Source organism: Pholcus phalangioides, unplaced genomic scaffold, assembly GCF_987345545.1.
Source record: "Pholcus phalangioides strain wild (caught in Gottingen) unplaced genomic scaffold, Ppha-v1.0 ptg000013l_1, whole genome shotgun sequence".
NCBI classification, from domain to species: Eukaryota; Metazoa; Arthropoda; class Arachnida; order Araneae; family Pholcidae; genus Pholcus; species Pholcus phalangioides.
In genome coordinates this window covers 31576799-31600621 of record NW_028301606.1, presented here as the reverse complement: position 1 = coordinate 31600621, position 23823 = coordinate 31576799, and the positions used below count along the sequence as shown (strand labels likewise).

The 23823-nt window shown below is 35.1% G+C and overlaps 1 protein-coding gene across 3 annotated transcripts in view; it reads left to right on the top strand.

Moving 5' to 3' along the window:
- LOC149078971 (cell adhesion molecule Dscam1-like) overlaps positions 1–23823 on the top strand; it is a 114795-nt gene that overhangs the window by 77994 nt on the left and 12978 nt on the right. For all 3 annotated transcript variants that reach the window (XM_089241205.1, XM_089241204.1, XM_089241206.1), the window contains exons 15-19: positions 1373–1534; positions 8193–8263; positions 8380–8620; positions 22383–22481; positions 22637–22822. In XM_089241205.1, coding sequence (XP_089097331.1) covers positions 1373–1534; positions 8193–8263; positions 8380–8620; positions 22383–22481; positions 22637–22822 — 759 coding nt within the window. The remainder of the gene's footprint in view (positions 1–1372; positions 1535–8192; positions 8264–8379; positions 8621–22382; positions 22482–22636; positions 22823–23823) is intronic.

Genomic DNA, 23823 nt, shown 5'->3' with positions numbered 1-23823 from the left:
TATATTTGTTTGTTTGTTTATCTTTTTTGTGATTATTATTTACAGTCATTTTAGTAATCAGACCTACGGATATAAACAAGAGTTTTGGGCTATGAAGAAGAGAAAACTCGATTTTTTTTTTCAGGTTTTTTTTATTAGAATTTGCTGGAAAGCAGGAATATAGTCAAAGTTTATGATTTTGAATGATATCGTTTGTATCGACTAGGAGTCATTTATACGACACCAATCCCGTGCTTCAGGGCACCAATATCAGTCAGTTAGACATGATTGCATGTTTTGGTGTGGCAGGGAGTTTTTCATCTACACACAGTGTGGTGAGTGTATGAAATAGTTGACATTCTTTTGTCGAGTATAAATCATCCCAGTTGACAAATTTGAAAAGAAATATGAAATTCATATAAGCAAAATCAAAAACTATTTTACGATCATTTTTAGATGAGAAACATAATTTTTAATGCAAGCACTGTGCTTTCTTTCTCTAGTTTGTTTGGTATATATATATATATATATATGATCTCTGCACTAAGAGATTCATATTTTGTGTACATGGAAATGTAACGAAAGTGACGACTAATGGGTTTGGCTCATAGCCGATGAAGGGTTATGGTTTTCGGCTGCTTCCAGGCGTGCGTGATAGTATAACATTAATGTGACTTGATTATTGATTGCAAACATCCACTTCCACTTAAAATTGGCTCAGGGCACAGTTTCTATTGTATTTTGTCAATCCAATTACGATTCCCAACGTGTTCTTGGATTGGTTGGAATAATTTCATTCTATAACCGGTATTCTTTTGTTCAGCAGCAGGATTTTCCTAACTATGATGTTCGAAATAAAAATATATGCAAAAATGGAAAAAAAAAACTCCAGAAAAAAAAATCATGCTGTAGGTTTTGTTTTTTGACCTGGTTTGTCTGAAATTAATGCAAAAGAAATTGCAGACTATTCTAACTGCCAAAATATTCAGTACTCAGTCGTAGAAAATATTAAGATGATTTTTTTTACTTTGGTAAAAATAACTTCACTATTATAATTATAATGTCAAAGCGAAAAATATATAAGTAAGTGAATATGGCACTTATGTACTTCGTAAATTAATGTAGAAGACTCTCTTATATGCCAATCCTTTTATTTTTATATCGGCTAGTACTGGATGCCAGATGCTATGGCGTTCGTTATCTGATATGATGGGTATTTTAATGACCCAAGGTATATTGAAATTATTAAGTTTAAATATATTGTACAATGTTCGATCATTAGTTAATTAGACGGTTAATTTTAGGTCATGAGATGTAAGAAACAAATATTTGGTTGTATGAATGTGCAGGCCTCTTTCTTCGTCTCATTGAATTTTCTGTCTTATTTGTCCAGAACAAGTGACCGGTGGACCGCAGGTGGTTCCTGGCAGCGAGACATCTTTGACCATACGAGGCTTGACACCACGGACTAGGTATTTCTTCCGTGTGAAAGCCGAAAATACCATAGGAATGAGTCAGTATAGTGCTGAGGTTGCTGTGACGACTTTGGAAGAACGTAGGTATAAATACTTTTTCCTTCTGAGTTTCCTGAGTTTTTCATGATTAAAACACTAGAAATCAAAATAAATAAATTATTTGTCTTCCTCCAAAGATTATCCGTCCCTTAAGCTAGCTCGAGATGAAGAACATTTAAACTTTTTATTGTCGAAAGAGAAGACTGGAATATACTAATATTATATCCTATAAATACTGAGAAATTCCTGAGGAAATATTCTTAAAAAAAATTGATAAATAAATATAAAAAGTCATTCAAAAAATATTATTAAATTAATTGTTGCAAAAAAGACTAAATTCATTGTTAGAAAGAAAATTATTGAAAAATATTTTTTAGCAAGAAGTAATCGAAAATGTTTCAGGTAGTGATTGGTTAGAAAATACCATTATCTAATGTCTATATCAGCTGTGTGTGATCGAAATACTGTTGGTTTGACTGCGGTTGTAGGGAAATCCCATAGTTTATGTAAAATCAAGTGTCTTCAATAAACCAAGGTTTCTTATCTTCATGTCTTCCGTGGTCCATAGATCCCCCCCCCCCGTCTAAAAAATGTCTAAAAAATGAAGGTCACGTCTCGCAAAATAGTTTTAAGTATATAGCGATATAAAAACAGAATTAATTGTTTTCTTACCCGAGCTCATGGGGCCCCCCTTGTAATCTCCCTGAAGTCTTCGGACGGGGCTCGGTCGATTGCGCCGAAAATGGGAGTGTTTCGACTTGCAATGTATTCGCCCAACAGGTCGATTGCGCCCAGTCTGATTTTAATCCTTGTGGGTGCGGGAGGAGGGGAGAAGTTACCAACTGGTGATTGGGGGGTGTCACTGTCTATTATAGACATGATTAGTGCATATAAGCACAATGTAGTTTTTGCCACAAAAAAAGAAAAAAAAAAGGTAGCTAAAGATAAAAGTTATTACCACTGAGATTTTTCACAATTCTGTGGTGTTTGGTCAGAATATATCTCCAAAAAATGGTTTTTGATCTAAAAGAACGTCTTGCTAATTATAACTAATTAGAAGTGAGATAAATGCGCAAACGCACGTACAGCTAATGTATGATATTTTTATTTGTATTTGTGTGTATGCTTTATTTTTGATTTTTAAATCGCAATGAAAATGCTCATATCTCAAAAATGTGATTTTGGAGTTATCGTGTGTTCTGACCAAGTACCAAAGAATTAGCATCTTTATAATCCCCCACTGAGGCAATATTCTTGAATTTTTCGGTACCATGCTTGGGTCAGATGGAACCGACAACCAGTGATGCTACAGTGGGCCATATTACAATAGGAGTAGGAGGAATTGCCGACGCTTGCCGTCCAAATAAAGAATAATCTGGTCTAACAATGATTTAGATAAAGGGTTTGCCTGCAATTCTTAGAAATCGAGGGTGAGCGCAATCGACCTATTTCTTATCAAAAACGGTTCATCTTTGACGCAATCGACCTACACCCCTTCGGACCCCTGTTTAAGAACCCCGCAAATAAAGTTCCATATTACTGAAACAAAGAATTGTACAGGAAATTGCGCATGGTTGAAAATATTTGAGAGTTTTCATTGAAAAGTAAAAATTCCTTTGCTGTTTGAGATGTTAGGAAACAAATCATTGCTGTCTGAAATTGCACGTAACGAACCATTGTTGACATTCATTCTCATAAATGAGTCATTGTTCAGATTGATTCTCATAAATGAGTCATTGTTGAGACTATTTCTAAGGAATGAGTCAATGTTGATATCGATTTTAGGAATGACTCATTATATTAATTAGTATTATTCTTGTATTATGTGGAAAGCTATTGCTAACATTTATTTGGGGAAAAAATATTTTTTTCGAAGAGTTTTTTAAATTGATAGTTGAAAATGATTATGGGGGAAAATAAACTGTTCAAAGAATTCAAACCACGGGCTCAAGAAAAAAAACGTCATTATTGTAAAAACATTTTTTTAGAGATCTCTACATCACACCTTATCTCATTTTCCTACATCTTGTATTTTTAGTCGACTAGTGCAAGTATCAAACTGTTTATATTGATCAAATGTATTTGAAATATGGTGGCAGGTATTGTAACTGCAACACACGTACTAAAATGCAACACCGTGATGACCTGTTGATTCAATCAACAGAAACTTTTATTTAATAACAAAATTATTCTCCATTATTTGATTAATGTAACTAAACTCCGACATTTCAATTAAAGGACGTGTGTTATCAATACCATAAAATGGAGCAACCAACGGTTACTTTCTTGGTGTGCAAACATTACCGCTCTCAAAATTACCCAACAAGTGCAGATTTGAATTCATGAATGTGTATTCATCCGATTACCCCCAATCAAAGCCCAGTGTTCCTCACGTTGAGTAAACACGTGAGATTGATTTACGCCACCGTTATGCTATCACGTCTGGATCATACAATGTTGTCGCCTTGTTAGGCCCGTCACCACGTGGTTTAGCCTGCAGTGAGGATATCTGGCTCTGCACATGCAGTAGGCAAATGGAATGATAATGGCCACGGATTATCGCTATCTTGACAGTTCAAATTTCTGGGTCACGTGTGATTTTGCCGTGATGACGGATAGTCGTGCTAGCTAGGTGCGGGGAAGATCGTTGATATTAATTGGAATTCTCATCAGTATTCATACGGTGTAAGCAGATCACCGGTGAGAGAGAAGGCCTTCGATACGATGGTTTCCGGATGTTATGTATGCAAAATAAGATTCTATAAATTATGACAAAATACTCTCAATATAATCCGCGATTCTGCATATTTTTCAGGTCCCCGCCAATATACAAAATGGGCATGTCCTAGACCAGGGTGCACAACAGTCCGCGGGCCAGATACGAGTCCCGTTTGTATTCATTCATATTTTCACCACGAGGCTTGCTTCAATTTAGATACTTTACTGAAACCGGATTATTTTAATGACTTCATAGATTTTATTAGGGCAATTAGTATTCTGTTGTGTGTGGTTAAGGTCAGATAAATATGTTATATAATGCATAACATATACGTTACACGTTTTCTTGATGAATTACATTTTAATACACAGCAACTTGCAGTAACCCTCAAAAGCGCGTCATTGGTGATATCTCGACAATTTTAGATGCGAATTATTTGGCAATTTTACAAACCCTCCGCAGAGAGATAAGCGAAAGCTGCTTTTTTTTTAATAAAGCCAACAATAAAGCAATTTGTAGCTGCGCCTCACCTAAGACAATGATTATCCAAATTAGTAGAGGCCTACGTTGTACAATATCTTTGGCTGAAATACCCCCTTCTCACCTTGGCACCGAAAACTTTTGTGTCGTTACAGAGTGAAATACATGCATTAAAGTTCTATTCCACGGGCCTAAAAAATGTCCGCAAACGGTGACATTATCGTTATGGGAAGTTTTACTGTATAAGGATATAGTGAAAACTATTCACATCGTGAGATGGGTCAGACATCTAAGAAGGGCGGCCCCCTGTTGCATCTCATCTATGCTGCTATCCATTGCGCAAGAATTTGAAAGCTCTTATCAAAACCAATCGATAAAAATAAATCTACACACTTTTCAATAAAAACAATCGCATAAATGGTACATAAATATGCCTTTGAAGGTAATACCAACATCAGGTCTTGATTATGAGTCCCTTCCGAGAGCGTATCATTCTTGTCGTTCTTGATTTATGCGGAAGATATCATTGATCTATTTTTGATTTATGCGGAAGATATCGTTGATCTATTCTTGATTTATGCGTACTTATAAAAAACCGATGTTTCAAGCAACTTTCAAACTCGGCGGAAAACTATAAATTCACCAAATATTCACTTATAGACATCCCCCAGTCTCTGTGTACAGTAACGTATTGCAAATTCTGTTGTTGTAGGGTATATTAAACCTTCTATAATTTAAACATTTAATTTTGCACACAAATAGCATCATGAAAAATAACAATTTGGAATCCACACACACGAAAAAATCCAACTAGACATCTCTTTTCATTCCTATTACCGCTTATTAATTTAACTATGTCTTCCTTTTGGTGATCAATTTAAAATCCTATTTTACTTTATTAGTAACAGTAATGTATGAAGACACGTATATATATATTTACTTATTTTGAGACACAATTTTAATTGGGGTATTTTAAGAGATTTAAAAAATAAGAATAATTCGTCCTCTAAATGTATCCATGAATGAAAAAGTGGAAAACAGAAAATGATTAGAAAATTTAATGCTTTTTAATAGCCGAATTGAATTGATATTGAATGTCTTATAAGAATATAAGTAATAAGTAACAAATACAAATACAAATACAAATACAACGCCACAACAGGCAAAATGCCCAACGAGGTGGCTGATAAAAAGATGCCCATAAAAATATGGTTGTCATATGTTTCAAAAATACAGCAACCCAATTAAAAATGCAATTAACACAAATTACAAACAATATATACACAATTCAGTTCGTAATCTTTTATTACACATACTGGTATTTAGTTTCTTAGGGAAAAAAATACACAGGTAAAATAAGGCAATTTTTGGAATCACATGATTCATAGGAGATTTTAGTAACACTAATTAGAATGAACTCGATACTAATTCTTTACTAGCAAGTCCCAAAAATATTTCCGTGTTCTTTATCTTATATATTCTTATGAAATTGTTCGGAAAAAAAAAATACAGTAATTAACATCAATTGTGAAATAATTAGCACCTGATACTAAGAAAATTACTGACTGGCATTGGGAATAATCTTTTATTGGCTCAATAATTCCTCTCTCTATATTTCGTGAGCCAACATCCATTTTTCAACTTTCACTCTACACACAATTTTAATTTTCTTTATATACGGCATCTCTTTCTTTCCAATAATAAAGTATTCAGTAGAGAACTCAAATTGTTTGTGTGTCTTAATTATCATTTTTTAACGGAAAATCGTAATTCATATAATATCTTTCATTTTTATATTTTATAGTCAAGGTATATATTTAAAATGTCGCATTACTGATGAAAAATGAATCATGCATACACATTTATTAATAAGAAATGGTAATAAATAATAATAATAGTTTGCGATAAATATTTCTTTATATTTTATCTTTCTTATATCCCAAAGCTTATTAATCCAACTATATTTTTATTTTATACAAAAAATTGACACGCTTTTAAGAGAAATGAAATTTTAATTGGTTGACTGGTCGATGCTTCAATGGAGAACCGTCATCGGGACCTAGTGGTCAGAAATCGCACAAGTGAGTCGTTGAAGGGGTGATGTTTATTCTTGATCGTCCGGAGAGTGCGCTTTTGTATTTGCGGAGGCCGAATGGTGTTTTTCAATGCGAATTGGGGCACCATCTGTTGCAAAGTGTTGAAAATTTTGTCTTGACTGAGGTTAATAAATCGTGTCCAAGCTGGGTGTTCCTTCCATCATTAACGAGGAAATCCTGGCAAGTTCTGATGACGTATCCCTCGAAAAAATTCAGTAATACATAATTCCGAACTGAATTTTTTTCGAGGGATACTTCATCAAAAATTGCCAGGATTTCCCCGTTAATGATGGAATGAACACGCCACCTATTTCGTCAGCTTGGATAGGCTTTATTAACCACAGTCGAGACAAAATATTCAACACTTTTCAACAGATGGCACCCCAATTCGCATCCAAAGACCACTCGACCTCAGCAAATACAAAGGCGAACTCTCCGTACGATCAAACATAAACATCACCCCTTCAACGACTCACTTGTGCGATTTCTGACCACGACGTCCTGATGATGGCTCTCCTTTGAAGCGTCGACCAGTCAACCAATTAAAATTTTATTTGTCTTAAAAGCGTGCCACTTTTTTAATTAAATTAAAACCAGGGAAAGTTCTAATTTTTGTGATAACATTTTTTATTTATTTTTGACGCTTAAGTTATTTATTCAATAATTTTCCTCCCATTTCCCTAATTTTTCATAATTTTTGCTTAAATATATAATGAATATTTAGCTAATTGTTCTAGCGTTGCATTTCTTGGGTATTCTTTTTTAACATAAATCGAAAAGCGTTCCTTTTACTTCTAATTTAAGACGACGATAAGTTAATATTTGTTCCCTAATGTAATTAAACTTGTATAAAAACTTGGTAACTTTTCGCTTTCTTCTGAAATAAAAAGATCATATTAAGTATTTCCATTTTTTTAATATACTAGTGTTTTTTGAATATCAATTTATTATTCAAATGTTTATGGAGTTATGTTATTTTATTTCCATGGGATGAATTTAAATGGGTATTCCAAGTATACATTAATCTAGCCAAATATATATAATTGAACTGAAACATTTTTCCCATTGCATTTAAGGATTTTTCCTTTAAAAAAAGTACAAAAAAATATGCATAACTTATTATTTTGCCTTGAAGTCATAAGTATTTAACGTATTGACTATTTGTGTAATAAAATATGAATTACTGTGAAAATTTGAATATGCATCCAAATTCAGAAATAGATGCAAATATTTAAAGTTTAGAATCAATGTACTAAAACATTACGGAATGATTCACAAATAAAATATGAATGATTGGGTTTGAAATTTTAAAAATGTAAACAATTATTATTTTCTATGGAATTGATAGTTCATTTCATACAGTATGTTACTTTTTATGTGCCATACTCTTTGTTCACTCTACAGCCCCTCGAAAAACTCCGCAATATGTAAAAGCCATTCCGCTATCTTCGGCGTCCATCAATATCACATGGCAGGTACTGAGAGATTTATATGTTTTTTAACACTTGTTGAACACTTTTCGAAATTGTTGAATTATTTAAAATGAATAACATTTTGTCTTCTGTGTGTGTGTACGCGCGTCTTTTTTTAGAGTGTTCTCGCTGAAAGTGATTTCGAGAGCGTGAAAGGATTTTACGTCGGATATAAAGTGAAAGGGAGTCAATTGCCATATACTTTCAAGCCAGCAGATATTTCAGATCGCAAAGAGACACATAGTCTTGTCATCTATGGTCTCGAACGGTACACTCAGTATAACGTGGTCGTGCAAGCGTTCAATGACCGAGGTGCTGGACCACCATCTGAAGTTATAACTGTCAGGACTTTGGAATACGGTATGATTCTACATTTACTTGGTTTTACTTTCAAAAATTTATTTCATGAAATTTTTAGTATGGCTGTATATATATATATATATATTATTGATTTTTTTTGAAATAGGCCATTTTATTTATTAGTTGGGAGGTTTTTTATGTATTGGTTAGGAGATATTTTTTCCGAATTCCAATATTTAGTGTCCAGATGAGAAGAATCAATAAATGAGATGTATCTCTCTTTACAGCATTGATACCCTCTAACGAAAGCTATTTGTTCTCAGATGACGACAATATTTTTAAGAACTTTGTAATTTCTTTCAAAGTAATTTTTTAGTTTTATAAAACTTTGGCTTGTATATAAATGAAAACCAAATTTATTATGAACATTTCTTTTATTCAAGCCCCCTCGTTAACCCACGACTGTCGTGTTCTTCGTATTTGTATAACAGTTCAATAGTTGTTAATTAGGGCATGATAAATTATGCATTAGAGCACGGCTGGAGGTTCTTTACAGCAATGATTTGGAACGAATCTGTATTCAGAAATCTTGTATAATGGTGAATGTGAATACAAAATAAAAAGATGGGATACGGTATTCTTCCGGAACTTTATTGTTAATTATGCTCGTTCAGATGTAAGTAATGTGGTCCTTACTTCTCCGTTTAAAGTAAAAGGTATTGATATGACATGGGCCTACTCTGAAGCCGTGCCTATGCATATGAGGATATTCAATTCCAAATTCCAGTATCATTCTGTAAAATCCCGGTACTGAATCCCAGATCTTAGATGTCAACAAACTTAGGTATCCAAACCGAAACAGTTCTTAGGTATCTAAAGAATTTTAAGGATTGCATATGTGTAATGCCCATTGTCTCCACATCTTGCATCCAGGCCCTTGGGCTGGATCTTTGGTGGTCTCATATATCATGATATTTTACTTTACTTTCGACAGTTCTAGAAAAATTTATATATTTTAGAAATTTTATTTTTTTCTAAACTTATATATTCTGTGTGCCAACCCCACCTATACGGCAAAGCATGCCCCCCCCCCCCCATGATTTGGAATAGGGTCTCTAGTCTAAGACTTTTAACGGGCCTACTGGCCAGACATTTCACGAGTCCCTTTATAATTAATTTTTAGCGGGAAAAACAAAAAAAAATTTATGAGTATTGTCCTGAACCTTGTCAGCCCTATACTCGTGGGGCCCATGACGGGGGTGGGGCTGTTGTGGTATAAAAATGATAAAGGAACAAGGCACTTATGTGCTAGCCGGATCTTCAGTGCCCGAGTGGTGCAACGGTAAGATGTGCACGCTGTGGATTTCGAGTGATCATAGTGACGGACTCGCATCGCCAGGATATGGTTTCAAACCCCACCGTCGCCACAGTGGTCGTCGGTTGAAGTTGGTTTTATGTGCTTCGAAGCGCAAATGCGAGACGATCTCCCCGTTAAAAAGTTTCGCCGCAGAGAGCAACACACCTACAGCGTTACAATTATTCATTCATTACACTTCACTCACAATGGGTTGAGAAAAACTCATAGTTTAAAAAATTGATTGCAGATGGCAGCATTACATATAACAAGTATTACACAGAAACAAACCTCCCGGTAGGTTCACTATACATATACACACATTCCAACATGAACCAGTTCGTTAGAAGTTCCGCAGAGGAATATGAACGAGGTGCATGTCTGGTTTAGTAGTAGTTATCGTGGTGGTAAGATGTTCGTCTTCCCTTTTGAAGGCTACCGTCAAGGTCCACAGGTTCAAATCCGGCCATAAGACATTAAAAAGAAGTTCTTCACCTACCGAACCAGGGGCGACCACCGATAGATTTCGCCTTCATTCGCACCCAACTCTGCCGGTTGGGAATTGCCGTAAGGCGATACGACCGGAGTTGGTGTATGGTGCAGTAGTAGAGTAGCCTAATCTTCAGCATCACATAAAGCAGCGGTTCTCAACCGGTGCTCCACGGAGCCTTTGGATCTCCTTGTGCGCTCCACAGGGGCTCCGCAGTCGCTCGAGGAAAGTAAAATAAAAAAAAGTCATTTGAAAAAATAATTATAATTACTTTAGAATAATAAAAATAAATCAGTAATTTTGCTGAATAAGTAAAAAAATAGGTCTATGGGGCTCCGCCATAGAAATTACATTGTGTATGGCAAAAAGTGCTCCGCGAGTCCAAAAAGGTTGAGAACCGCTGACCTAAAGTATTTTCACGAAGTAATTTTTTTGTTCTACAGGAATTTTTGCAACATATTGAACGCTGAAGCTACATGTGAAAGTGCATCTTGATAACGAAAATATTATGGCTAAATATTATACCTATCTGAAGAAAATAAAATAAATTACAGTTGGGATATATATACCTATATATCCCAATACACCTATATATATATATATATATATATATATATATATATATATATATATATATATATATATACTCATACCAGGGAAAAAAACAGACGATTTCGGTGAATGCATTCAATGTAGGGATTTCATTCGCCGGCTGGACCAGTAAAATAAATGTTTTCACAGCTGCAGAGAATTTCCAAAAGTATCGGATACAGTAAACGATATGATCTTTTATACCTTTCGAGAGGTGCAAATGGCCTCAGCACTCCACATATTCACTCCACTGTGGCTGTTTCTCCTTCAACAAAAGCAGAGAACGCGACACATACTTTTCTATCTCGAGGTTGATCGATGCTAATGGGAAACAAAATCTCAGCGATGAATAAAAGACCATCCGAATAAAACCTCGTTGCGCATTTTGTTTTCATAATAAAAAAAAGAGGTAAAAAGAGGACATTTTTCAAACATTCCATCAATGACGAAATAAAACGAGAGGGAAGAGAGAGAGAGAGAGAGAGAGGAGAAAAATCATAGCACATAGAGAACCAGACGTTCTGTATCGAAAAACGAATAATGAGCGAAAGTAAATCCTTAATCGATATTTACCGTTTATCCTCCCATTAAATCAATGGCTGTGTCTCGAACCAAAATGGCCTGATTGATCGATCGAAAGAACCGATAATAGCCCGGGATATTTTAGGACGTTTTTCGTACATCGCGCGTATATGAAGCCGTTATTTTATCGAGGCGTGGCTTGCCTAAGCTCGTCAGATTTCATGGGAAGTTTTGAAATACCACCCTACTTAACTTGTGGATGTGCCATGGAGAATTTTCCCGAACGCCCGCAAAACGCTTCCTTAATATCATTACCGATCCTTTTTTTTTCGCCTAACCATTCATCTTATCAAACGCGTCGGGGATCTCAAGGGGAATGAGAAACTTTCGAACTTGTATGTTATTAATTAATAGGTAATTAAAGAAGATAATGTTTCGGAACAAAGTTTTTTTCTTTTGACCCTCTCTTTGATAAAGGTAAAAATTAGTCGTCACTCATGGGACGGTCCCAAGGTCAAAATTACTGTGGGATGCCGGAATGTCACCGACATATTTCTTTTTCCAGGCTCTAATTTGCGGTCTTTTTTGATTAATGAGAGCAAACAAAAAAAAATCGATAATAGCTTTAGATTAATGAAATCAAAAACATCAAGCCTTTTTCTTTTGTTTCAGATGATGCTGCGTTTGAATATGTAATGTTAAGATTGCGGTTTTTTTTTTTAATCCAACGTTAATGTATTGTGACTGGGATCGCGGTAGCCAAGGTCGGTAAGCTACTCGTCCAAAGGATGTTTGGAGGTGTCACGCGTGTGGAGTTTCCTGTCCTGACGTGGGTTTACGACAGGGTGCAAATATGACCACAGAGAAAGACTGCTCCCACACCGAGTAGGTTAGCGCACCAACCTCTCGGTGATTATAAAGAAATAATGGCGAACGCTGCCATTCAGAATCAGCAATGGTCCGGTCTAATTAGCCCTCACGTGCAGAAAATGACCGTGGTGTGACAAAAGTGATCAATCACTGATCAATGTATCATGATGGAACCACGACGATATTAAGGAAGAAATAGTATTGATCTCAGTTGAAATGACAATAGTAGTAATTGTACTATTGCAAACATACCCTCGCCAAATTTTAGACCGGTATAGTACATGTACGAATCGGTCCGTTGGATGTTTTTTCCCGCTTACACTTCTGGTGGAAAGAGGTGACGGAGAGGATGTTTAGCAGAAATGCCATCATAATTAGCTGGTACAGCTGTTGTGGGGGAGGGGGATTAGGTCTCTATTTTAGGGGGTTGGGGGCTCGTGATCGTATAGGACAAAATACACTTAACCAACTTCATTAAAAACACTCAAAAACACATTCAAGAAAAGTCGAGAGAACGAAAACTAGTTTGAGAAACATTCTGAGTTACATTCTGACATATCATGGACACATTTGGTTATATAGCGCTAATTACAGGTAATTGAATTTATCTTAAGAGAAATCTTTATAGATAAATTACGTACCCGACCGGATGGAGGAACAGATGGTTTTTCGGTAACTAAAGTTCCAAATTACGTGAAGGAGGCTTGTGACATCAGAAAAGGACCCTGATAGCAGGGCGACCAGTCGCTATACACGGAGTTGTACATATAGCCATAACCATTCTCCGGAGGAACTGCGAAGGAACACTGAAGCGTATAATGGTGGTGCCAAGTCTAGCCGAGGCGAAGCCGAATTCAGATGTTATGTCCATAGACCCGGGATGAAGCCACGCAAAATGACAATTTATTGAATAAAAAAGTAAACATATTAAATTTCAAACTCTACTTTTAGAGCAAAACACGAAACCTGAATGGCCGACATGATGCAATAATTTTTATAGTTTTATAAAAAACATTTCACTGACATTTTATCAGGTATCGGCCTCTTATGTAATATTAGAAATATTCAATAGTTTTCACGGCAATGTTAATTAGATACAGGGTGGGCAAAAACTCCGTAGAAATTTTAAAAATGAATAAAAACCAGACAGACACAGACAGAATTTAATTTTTCTCGTCGCTGCCCAGCCCAAAGGGGCTGCCTGGCGACTTACAGACTGCACATGCTAGCTATGAAGGGGGTTATAGACAAGTTTGTGCGTGTTTGTGTAGATGTGAAGTACTTGTAAGTTAATAGAAAAAAAAAACATACAGGCCGATAAATGCTACCATCAGAATAGTAAAATGCACAAAGATCAGCCAAACTTCATCTAAATGTTGCTCTATGCAATAGAGTTGATCGGTAAAATCAATAGAGTAAAAAAAAAAATATATATATATACATACACATATACACACATACATATACATATTATGCGATAAATGTATATTATAATGGACACAAAAATGAAATCACTTATGTACAGTTCACCAACATGTTACATAATGCATTAATGAGAGAGAAAAAAATCTGACATGCAAAAGAAGTAATAGAAAAACAAGTGTGTTAGCCGAAATTATACAAATTGGTGCAGTGCAAGATCAGTCATGTACATCAAACCACAATGCCACTCTATGCAATAGAGTGGATCGATAATTTCGATAGCAAATTAAAAGTACAGAAATATTATGATAGATACATAAAGATTATACAGCTCAGTAGTTCAGACCCTAATGCACCGACCATGGCACGTGCAGCACGTTTTGAGGTCTGAGAAATTTTAGTCTTTGACTGGGGTTGTAATCGACCAGCTCTCTCAGATGCTCGTATTCTGAGTTCCTCATCCTTTCAAAGTGATACTCTGAGATTTGTTGGATGTAGCTGAGGATAGTTGGAATCTTCAGGTCTTTTCTAATGTCAGCTCCTCTGATGTACTTTGGGGCACGCACAAGAGTTCTCAGTATTTTATTCTGTTGACTTTGCAGACGCTGCATGTTGGTTTTTGAAACATGAGCCCATACTGGGGTGGCGTAGGTCATGATAAGTGTAATGATTGATTTAAACAATATGACTTTGTTTTTAAGAGTTAGTCTTGCACTTGGAAATGTAATGCGTGACATCATTCCCATGGTTTGGGTAGCCTTAGTTCTTACGTGATTTATTTGAGGAACGAAGGATAATGATTGGTTTAGAATACATCCAAAATATTTCACTTCCTTCACAGGTCTTATGGTTTCTCTGCCCAGGTAGATTAGTGCTCTAGTGAATTTGGTTCTTCTTGTTAGCCAGATGAACTAACACTTGGCATGATTAAGCTCGACAGCATTATCCTCACACCAGTCTTCAACCTTCTCCAGAGTCTCCTGCAGATTTTCTCTGCATTTATCAGATTTTCTGTTGTTGGTGATAATAATTGCATCATCCGCAAAGAGTCCCAGTATGCCCATTTGGGGGGCAGGGAAGTCATTGATGTAGATGGAGAAGAGCTGAGGCCCAAGAACTGATCCTTGAGGAACCGAGGGTATTATTGGACGACTCATATTCTTGGTCCCAAATCTGAATAATATCCATTCTGATTCCTCATTTAAAGCGTTTTCCCGCAAACAACTTTTTCATGATGATTTTTTTTTAAATCTTTATAAGCGGGATCCACTGTATACAATTATGAGTATACGGTGTTTTCTCCTTAAATAAAAGTTAAGAATATTAAATGGACCTCACGTTAATATTAAATTTTTCTTTCTTGGTAAGGTCACAATTGTCTAAAAAATTGTATCCTCTAAGCAACATTGACGAGCTATCTCGCCTCTTTTAGAACCTCTTATTCTAGCAATGACAAGCACAGGCATTTTGTAAAGTGGATTTCTCAGTTGGACATTTTTTCCTGTATCTCTTATTTTGCACCTACTGAAAATCGATAGAAAACCTACTTTATTTAAAGAGATATCACATTTTGAAGGGGGGAGTTTAGTGATTTCTATTGTTTACACGTAAACCACATATTGAAGCAAACTGTTGATCCAGGTATTCTCAATATTCAGTTATATGCATATAGTATAATACTCAAGATCAGATCCGAAATTCACAGATTTTCTAATTAGAGAAACCAGTGATATTTCTATGAATGGAGATTTAACCAAACATACGAGATAGGGTGATTTAATCCTGCACCTAATAGCCGATGTCGTTCTCACCAAAAGAGAAATCATCCGCCACAAGGAAATGAAAATATCAAGCGCTTTCAGCAAAGTAATATAAGTATGACGTTTCGCGCTTCACGTCTAAGATAAGCTTATAGAATACGGAATGCAGTAATCCAATTTATTCATGAGGACTTATGAAGGGATCTAACAGTCACGTATAGGTTCTTGATACGCATCAGCAACTTCATGTTCGGTATGATGGAAGAGAAGTTGTGCGCGTATAATGTACGTACATATTAGGCAGAACCGAATAAAGACAGGCGATGTACAAATACTTTCATAGTGAGAGAATACCTGGGTATGTGGTAAATGTATCGACGACGGCTAAGATTCATAATTAATTATACGATCTTAATGATTCCATTTTTCTCTTTCTCTTTTCAACATACTTCAATTACATAATTAGCAATTTCTCGCATTCACCGGTATGATAAAATGAAATTTTTCATCCAATTATACTTGCACGAGGAAAACGATTTTAATACAAGGTCTCACTCAAAGCTTTCAGATGAGCTGTAAAATTTTAAAACCCAGTAAGTCAAACCTACGATTTACTCATTAAGATCGAGAAATATTTCTCTAGCTGAAGACCGCGATTTGTTCTGATTAGGAATTTCCATTGGTCTATATCTTTAGTAAATCCTCGGAAATTTGAGATTTTTCAGTTATTGTCATAGAAGAGAAAAATCATTACTATTTTAATTCGAAAATGGTATTGCGAAGAAAGCTGCAGGCAATTTGTATCGAAAGAGGAATTTACGTTCACCTATAAGCAAGTCTTCTTTTGTAAATATAAAACAAATGTATTGTGTTTACCTTTTCCAGGGAGAGTTTGTGGAATTGAATCGTGTGTCATTCATTCTTGAGTAATACTTCTAATAAAATGATCATTAGGAATTTCTTTTTCTCGTGATTATGCAGAACTTTAATAAGGATTCGGATATTAATTGCGGGAACCTTCTAGGTTGTTTATAAGCATTCAGATGCCAGGTATTTTGCATGAACCAATTCAGAAAAAGCTTAAAAAAGGTTAGATAAGCCGTTGCTGTGGATTATCTGTCTACTGCATATGAACAAATTACCCTTCCGACACTTGTTTTCTACATATTCACGGCAGCACATCGAGATCCAAAACATTTTCAGGGAGAATCGGCAAAGATATAGAAATATGTGAAAAAAATCCCGATGTTTCGTTTCAGTCTTCTATTGGCGGTGTTAGAACAGACCAAACATATTTGTACAGAATAGTCTCCGCGTCTGAACAGGCATATTTCCTAAGGATTTAGCAAACAAATCGCCAGGCAAAATGTCTCATGCTCGATGGCTAACTCGTACTAATCGAATTCTACGTTTGTACGATTCGATGAAATCTCCTTCTGAAAATTTAATAATTCTAGCAACGCATGTCGTCAAGTTTTATGCTCCAACTTGGTTTTCTGTCAAAACGTACCCTTCTTGTACAGATGGAAAACAGCACCTGTTCAAGCTCATCTCTGCAACTAGGTATTTGCCCGCAGAACGGAAAGCCAAAATATATCCCGTAAATCAAAGAAACACTTCGCACACCCTGAAAATTCATTGATCGCAATACTGACCGACTGTGAACAACACATACGTGAGCTGGCAGCCCATTGCATTCAGAAAAGTAGACTCCGACTGTTTGAACTTCCTATTGCAAAAATTGATGTATCATCCTACACCGATCAATCTCATTGACTGGCAGAAGAAGAATATATCTGATCCACCAATATTGAAATCCATTCTTAACAAAGACATTCGACTGTTTGTGGTCCAAAAACCAAGAGAACTGTCTTTACTTCATCTGCTATATCACACATAAACTATTGAAGAGGCGGTCAAGATTATTACAGAAACTGAGAGAGAAGGCTTCATAAAAAACCAAACAGTCTGGAAAAGATATGCCAAAATACGATAGTAAGAAGGATTTTCGCAATAGTTTGAAACATGATAAAAACATTAATGTCATTTTTGTAAACTTTTTCTTCTAATGAATAAATGTTACTCATGCAATTTGCGTTCGTTTTATAGACACGCATTATTTTTTTTTAAACCTTACTGTAACAACTCATCAAAGAAAGTTTGTTTTGAAAGATGATAACCCATTTAAAAAAAAAAAATTTAAAGCTAAAGACATAATTTGGATCCAATGTCGTGCTCTGTGCCACAGACAGAAATTTAATTTTTTTTTTATATAGAACGGTGACCCACCCTAGCGTGCATGTAACTTTAAATAATAGATACCCGAATCAATATTTTATACGCTCGAAAAATACTCTCACTGGATTTACTTACTCAAAAAATTTTAAAACAAATTGATTTATTTGCATAAAATAAAATATACTGAAAGTGATATGATTATTTTAAATCGAAATTTTGAAAAAAAATTAAAAATAAAATGTGATCACCAATTAAAAATCTAAAATTAGTCAAACTAATAATAATTTGCAACGCTGTTGGAGTCGGAAAAGATGTCAGCACTATACGAGAAAATTTACGTCACTTATATAATCATATCCGATTTACTGTGCCGGAACGAACGCTAGGCGCTGGCATAGGGTGCCCAGGTCATGCGACTAAGAAAACGGACAAATCTTGATAAAAATCGGGACATATTGAAAAAAATAAAATCAGAAGGAATTTCTGTATCTAATTCTAAGGCAATGGATATAATTAATAATTACTCTTGGTACTAAAAACCTGGGACTTGTACGGTTTAGGTTAGTATTAAACGTTTTTCTCATTGCAGACCGCTGAAATACAGTGAAAATTTTAGCGAGCAGTCGTAATTGAGGGAAACAATTTTTGAACTGGAGCGAAAAGAAAAGAGGAAATTTTCCTGAACTTCTGACTTGAGGAACCGCTTTACTCTAGGACCTCTACTGTCCCCAATTGAATAAAATTGAAACTCTATTAGTATTATCAAAATGAAATGGTTGTTTGCTTTAAATCGAGGTGCGGAATAAAAATGAACTTCACGTGAAATAAAATTATGATTATTTTTGACTGGTGCAAAGTTTTGCGCCAAAAGACCGGCTACTGTGTTTTTTCTTTTCTTTTTTTTTTTCAATTTTTTGTAAAAAATATTCTAGTGGCGGGTATGAAAATGAAACCCCTTAATTTGTTTGATTAATATTTCTTTTTTGCCGATATTTTTGTGTAGAGGAGAGAGGGGCATATACAATTCGATAACTTTAGAATCAATATCGCAGAATTTTGTCCCTTTCGGACACTATTTATTGTATGAACTGGATATTAGATATGTACAGTAAAACCCCCTCTTAACGGACAACTCTGAGAAGCTGTCACCTGTCACCTCTCTCTTTTATATAGGTCCAAATAACAATTTCCCTTATACAATAAAAGTATGAATTTCATACTTTCAAAATATATTTTTACAAAATATATATATATATTTTGTAAAAATATATTTTCAAGTTTTTTTTAATGCAAATTACGAAATACTTTCCTTTTCTTCCTTATAAGTACCATCAGGGCATACTATTCCGCTGGAAGTGAGTTCTCCAGAACAGCCCAGTTGCAGTATATGATACCATTTTGAGCCCAGTTGCAATATATGAGATCCAATAACTACGCCGTCTGCTAATTATTAGGACCGTGAAAATAGATGAAATCATGTTGGATTATATAATTGAATTATAACTAAAACGATTTCTGCTAATTCTCCTCGCATGTGCACACTTGCAATACACGTGCATAATCATCGATGCAAAAATGAAAAATAAAAACCCAAAATGCACCATGTTTGTTTATAAGACATGGGGTCGAAAAAATTAAATAGCCGATTTAAATGTTCACGTTCCTAGGCAGGTTTTTAGATAGGTAAATGAATTTTTCCAGACTGGTGAAAGAAGGAGGTCATCCAACATTTTATCATGTAATTAACACTACAACTGTGGAGTGGGTCAATTTGACCTAAATCAAACTTTGTTTTCATTTATCTCAAAAACTTACATGCAGATGTTTAACAAATTTCGTGACTTTTCATGATATTATATGAATATTAATTCACGAAAATTTCATTATATTCCCATTTCGTGTTCTAGAGCTATAAGCACTTATACCTAGAACCGCGGTTTGGGTCATTTTGACCCAACGTACTATTCTATAGGAAAAAAGGGGTGCGTAATTTTCTTGGAAGTGGTTACCCTTTCTTAAAATATTTGTAAATGAAGATAGTGAAGAATAAAGGTCTTTCAAGGTCAAGGCCAATTCATTGTCAAAGCAGATCATCTTTTTACAATGGAGGAATGACAAGTAGAGCTAAATATTTTTTTTTCTTTTGTAAACTTGGATACCTGGCATTGTGACGAGACTCAAAAAAGATTTTGGGGGAGTAAAAGTTTCTCTAGAAAAAACGTGTAGTTGCAGTTTCTGTAGGCAAACGATGCCACAGAAAAAGAATAAAATTCTATAACCATTTATTCATTTGTTGCAAATCGAATCCTCACGGTCCCTTTAACACAAGTAAGGTATTCCATGATTAAGTGATCGGTGGAACTATTTCCTCTAGACAGCTCTGACACACACACTACTCTGTACGTGTGATTATCTGATTTTGAAATATGATTTCTCTTTATATCAGAAATTGCCTTCTTTAAGTACCTCATTTAATTTTTCTAACATGAGTAAAATAATTTTTTAAGTCCGAATCTTATCATTTGTAATATAGGATATTGCAATTTGTTTCTCTTTACTACGGTCAAGATGCTGATACATAAGATCCTATTCACGGAAGCAACCAACATTAAGTTCTCCCTTGAATGTCTCCATTTACCCGGCATATTATCCTATCGTATGTGCATATGAATGCGTTTCAAGAGCGGCGAGTTCAGGGTTCCCGTAGTTAACGTCGTCGAGAAGTTCCGCTGCTTCAAAGCATGTTTGTGTGTGTGTGCGTAGCAAGTTAGGAAACTCGACCGTGGATAATGAATGCGTTCACTTCGTTAGATACAGGGTCCCGAATAGATAGGAACGGCATCAACCAATGGGAACGCCTGGAATGCTTTGCTATTGCGATTCCATCTATTCCCCCCTTTGTGGAACGGCGAAAACGGCACGATGTTGAAAATCGTGGCTGTAATAGATTTCCCCGACTCGAGCACATACAGAACTATGCTGTTACGGAACAAACGGAGCGACTAATGTTTACGTCTCCGGAAGTTTAAACGCTAATAAATTCATCAAAACCCAAGGCAAAGATTCGGATGAATTGCTTCTACAATGCCTTGTTTAAATTCGGGAAACTAATTTTACGAATTGAATGCTTCGGGTCCATTCGGATTTGATCATTTCCCATCGCCTAGTTCGTCTTGAATGCAACCGAAGTACCATATTTGCTTTCCTCTTATCTTATAACTAAAGGTGATATAATCATATATAATGGATTCGGAAAATAATTCTTCAATCTAATACTTTGACTCTAATTATTCTCAAACTTGATGTACATCGGACATCATATTATGACCGAATGTAGAATCAGGTCTTGAAGGAATCCCGATGGGTTATTAGATCGGAAAAAATGCTCACTCTGCCATTTTATTCTATAAAAGTCTATCTTATCCACAGATCTATAAAAAAACACACATTAACCTTAATTAATTTAGTTCATAGAATTTTATTATTTGTATTTTTGACCTTTTTATTAAAGCTGTCTGCTCTGTAAAAGAGCATCTACATCCATGTACTATGTGCTGTCCTTGAGTGGTTTACTGAATTTTCCCATCAATGTGGACAGATTTCACGAAATATTTCATTCTGTGCCAAGCAACACGCACTACACGAACGCCAAACTTAGAAGGACCATCTGACGGTCAGTACATCAAAGAGACTTGAGTTCACCTCTTGGATTTCGAAGGCTGTGGTGGTTTGATCACCACTGGGAGAAAGAAGAGAAGGAAAAAAAGGATTAAAAAAAAAAATCGCAAATTCCAGTGTGTGTATATGTACTTATTTATTACCCCACGGTCAATGCGAGAAATCATATGTAGACGTAGGAGATTTGATTTTTGCACCAGTTCACGATATTGTACCCTAAGTGTTATTTTGTAAATCAAGTTATTATTTTCTAACGATACATATTTATTTCTTCTCAGGTCCAAATACTCTACAACTTTTGTTCATCGCCTCTCCACACCCATAAAATTTTCTCTCTCATCGCAACCCCCTCCCTTTTCTGAGTGATATTCTACATACAGTATTGCATATTTTATCCTTAACTGTTATCCTCCTGCTCTTATTGTGGTTTATGTATTATGCTTAACATTTGGACAGGGTTTTTGTTGATTGATAACTTTTCGACTTTATTTTTCATAATTTCCAAGTCTACCTGTGGAGGCTATGGCCAAGAGGTAGACTCTTTGTAAAAAAATACGATTTGTTTTCCTATTTTCCGTTGAGATAAAGCGTACCGTGGATCTCTTTTTCTTTACTTTTAACAATTGTTCAAAGTATTTTTTAGCATTATTTGTGTTTTCGACATCATCATACAGCCCTCAGAAAAAATCGCTGAGGCTTAGCATGATCATATTACCCTGATTTATCTCATAATAAAATGCTATTTTAAAATGCTAAAAATTATTTTTGACATTCAAAACTCTGCCTTGTTTTATTTGGTTCAGGGATCACAACATTCGTGCATTGAGCTTTATTGTGAATTCCCCAATCTTTACAAAACCCTCCTTGTACTTAAGCAGTTCATTTTCTTGCATTCAGATCCCCCCGGAGAACCAACTATCAAGACGCATCATGCAACTTCTAGGACTATAAAACTATCGTGGGAAATGAAAAACACACCTGATGCTCCTGTTTCTGGTAATTAATACCATAAATTATATAATTAAATTTCATATATTTATATATTGAAATTCATTTTGATCACTAATTAAAACATCAAACTGTAACTACTACATTTAATAATTTTCTATGAAATATAGCACGATATAAAATCGATTGTTTTTTTTTAACAGGTTACGTGCTTTACCATCGTACAGAAGGAACCAACTGGGAAGAAACGCATCTGACCGGGGACAGAACGTATTACACGTTGCATGATCTTCGCTGCGGTACTCTGTATCACTTGTTTCTGGTCGCGTTCAACAGCGCCGGACGAGGAAATACTAGTGAAGTCATTACGGTGAAATCAGAAGGAAACGGTAAAGATACGATTATTCTTAATTATAACTAGAGCCCGGATTATAAACACGCATGAGTGCATATGCATTTGCATATTTCAGCACTTTTGATAGTTAGCGCATATAAATGTATAAAATAACTTTTCGAATGTAAGTGCATATGTGTTTAGAGTTTTTTTTTTCTATTATTCGCATTGCATTAATGTTTTCGAGATTGTTTAACTTTTTTATCCTTCGAATTTCATCAAATTCCTTCAATTTTTTCAAAAAAATATTTCACCATTGAACATTATTCATTTTAGGGTATATTTCTGGGCATTTTCAAATGCATATTTCTGTACTTCCTAATGCACATTTTTATTTTCTGTGCATGCTTTTTTAGTTTAGCTGCATATTTTTCTTTTCTTTTCTCTCTCGGTTAGGCCATACTTTATTGAATTTATATGGATTTTTTTTCCATTTTTGTGCATACATCACTATATTGTTATAGTTCCATTTTTTGCATTTTCGTTTCATTTCGCGTGTATATATTTCAATGTAATACTACATGCCATTTAGAGCATATTGAAGACGTGTTGTATTTCATGCATGTTTTGGTACTTTTAAATGCGTATTTTCACAATTTTTATAATTTTTGTTTTCGTTTCTCGACACCTCAGACACCTGAAATGTGTGTGTGTATTGAGTGCATGTACTTGTTATATTAAGTGCCGCACTTCGCAACGTGATGCTAGATGAATATTTGTTCATTTTCACATATATTTTTGATTTTGTAGTTCTCAGCATTTTACAGTGCATATTTCAGCTTTTTTTAAAGCCTATTTCAGCATTTATAGCGCCTACTTCAGAATTTTTTGTGCATATTTCAGTGATTTTTACTGCATATTTTGTCATTTGTTAATGCATACAATCCGAGCTCTAATTATGAAGTATTGGGTATTCAAAAATATTATAACATTTCGAAGAGAGAGTTAGTTTCAAATACCTGCCTTTAGCAGGCATCTTTAACCTGTATCACGGAT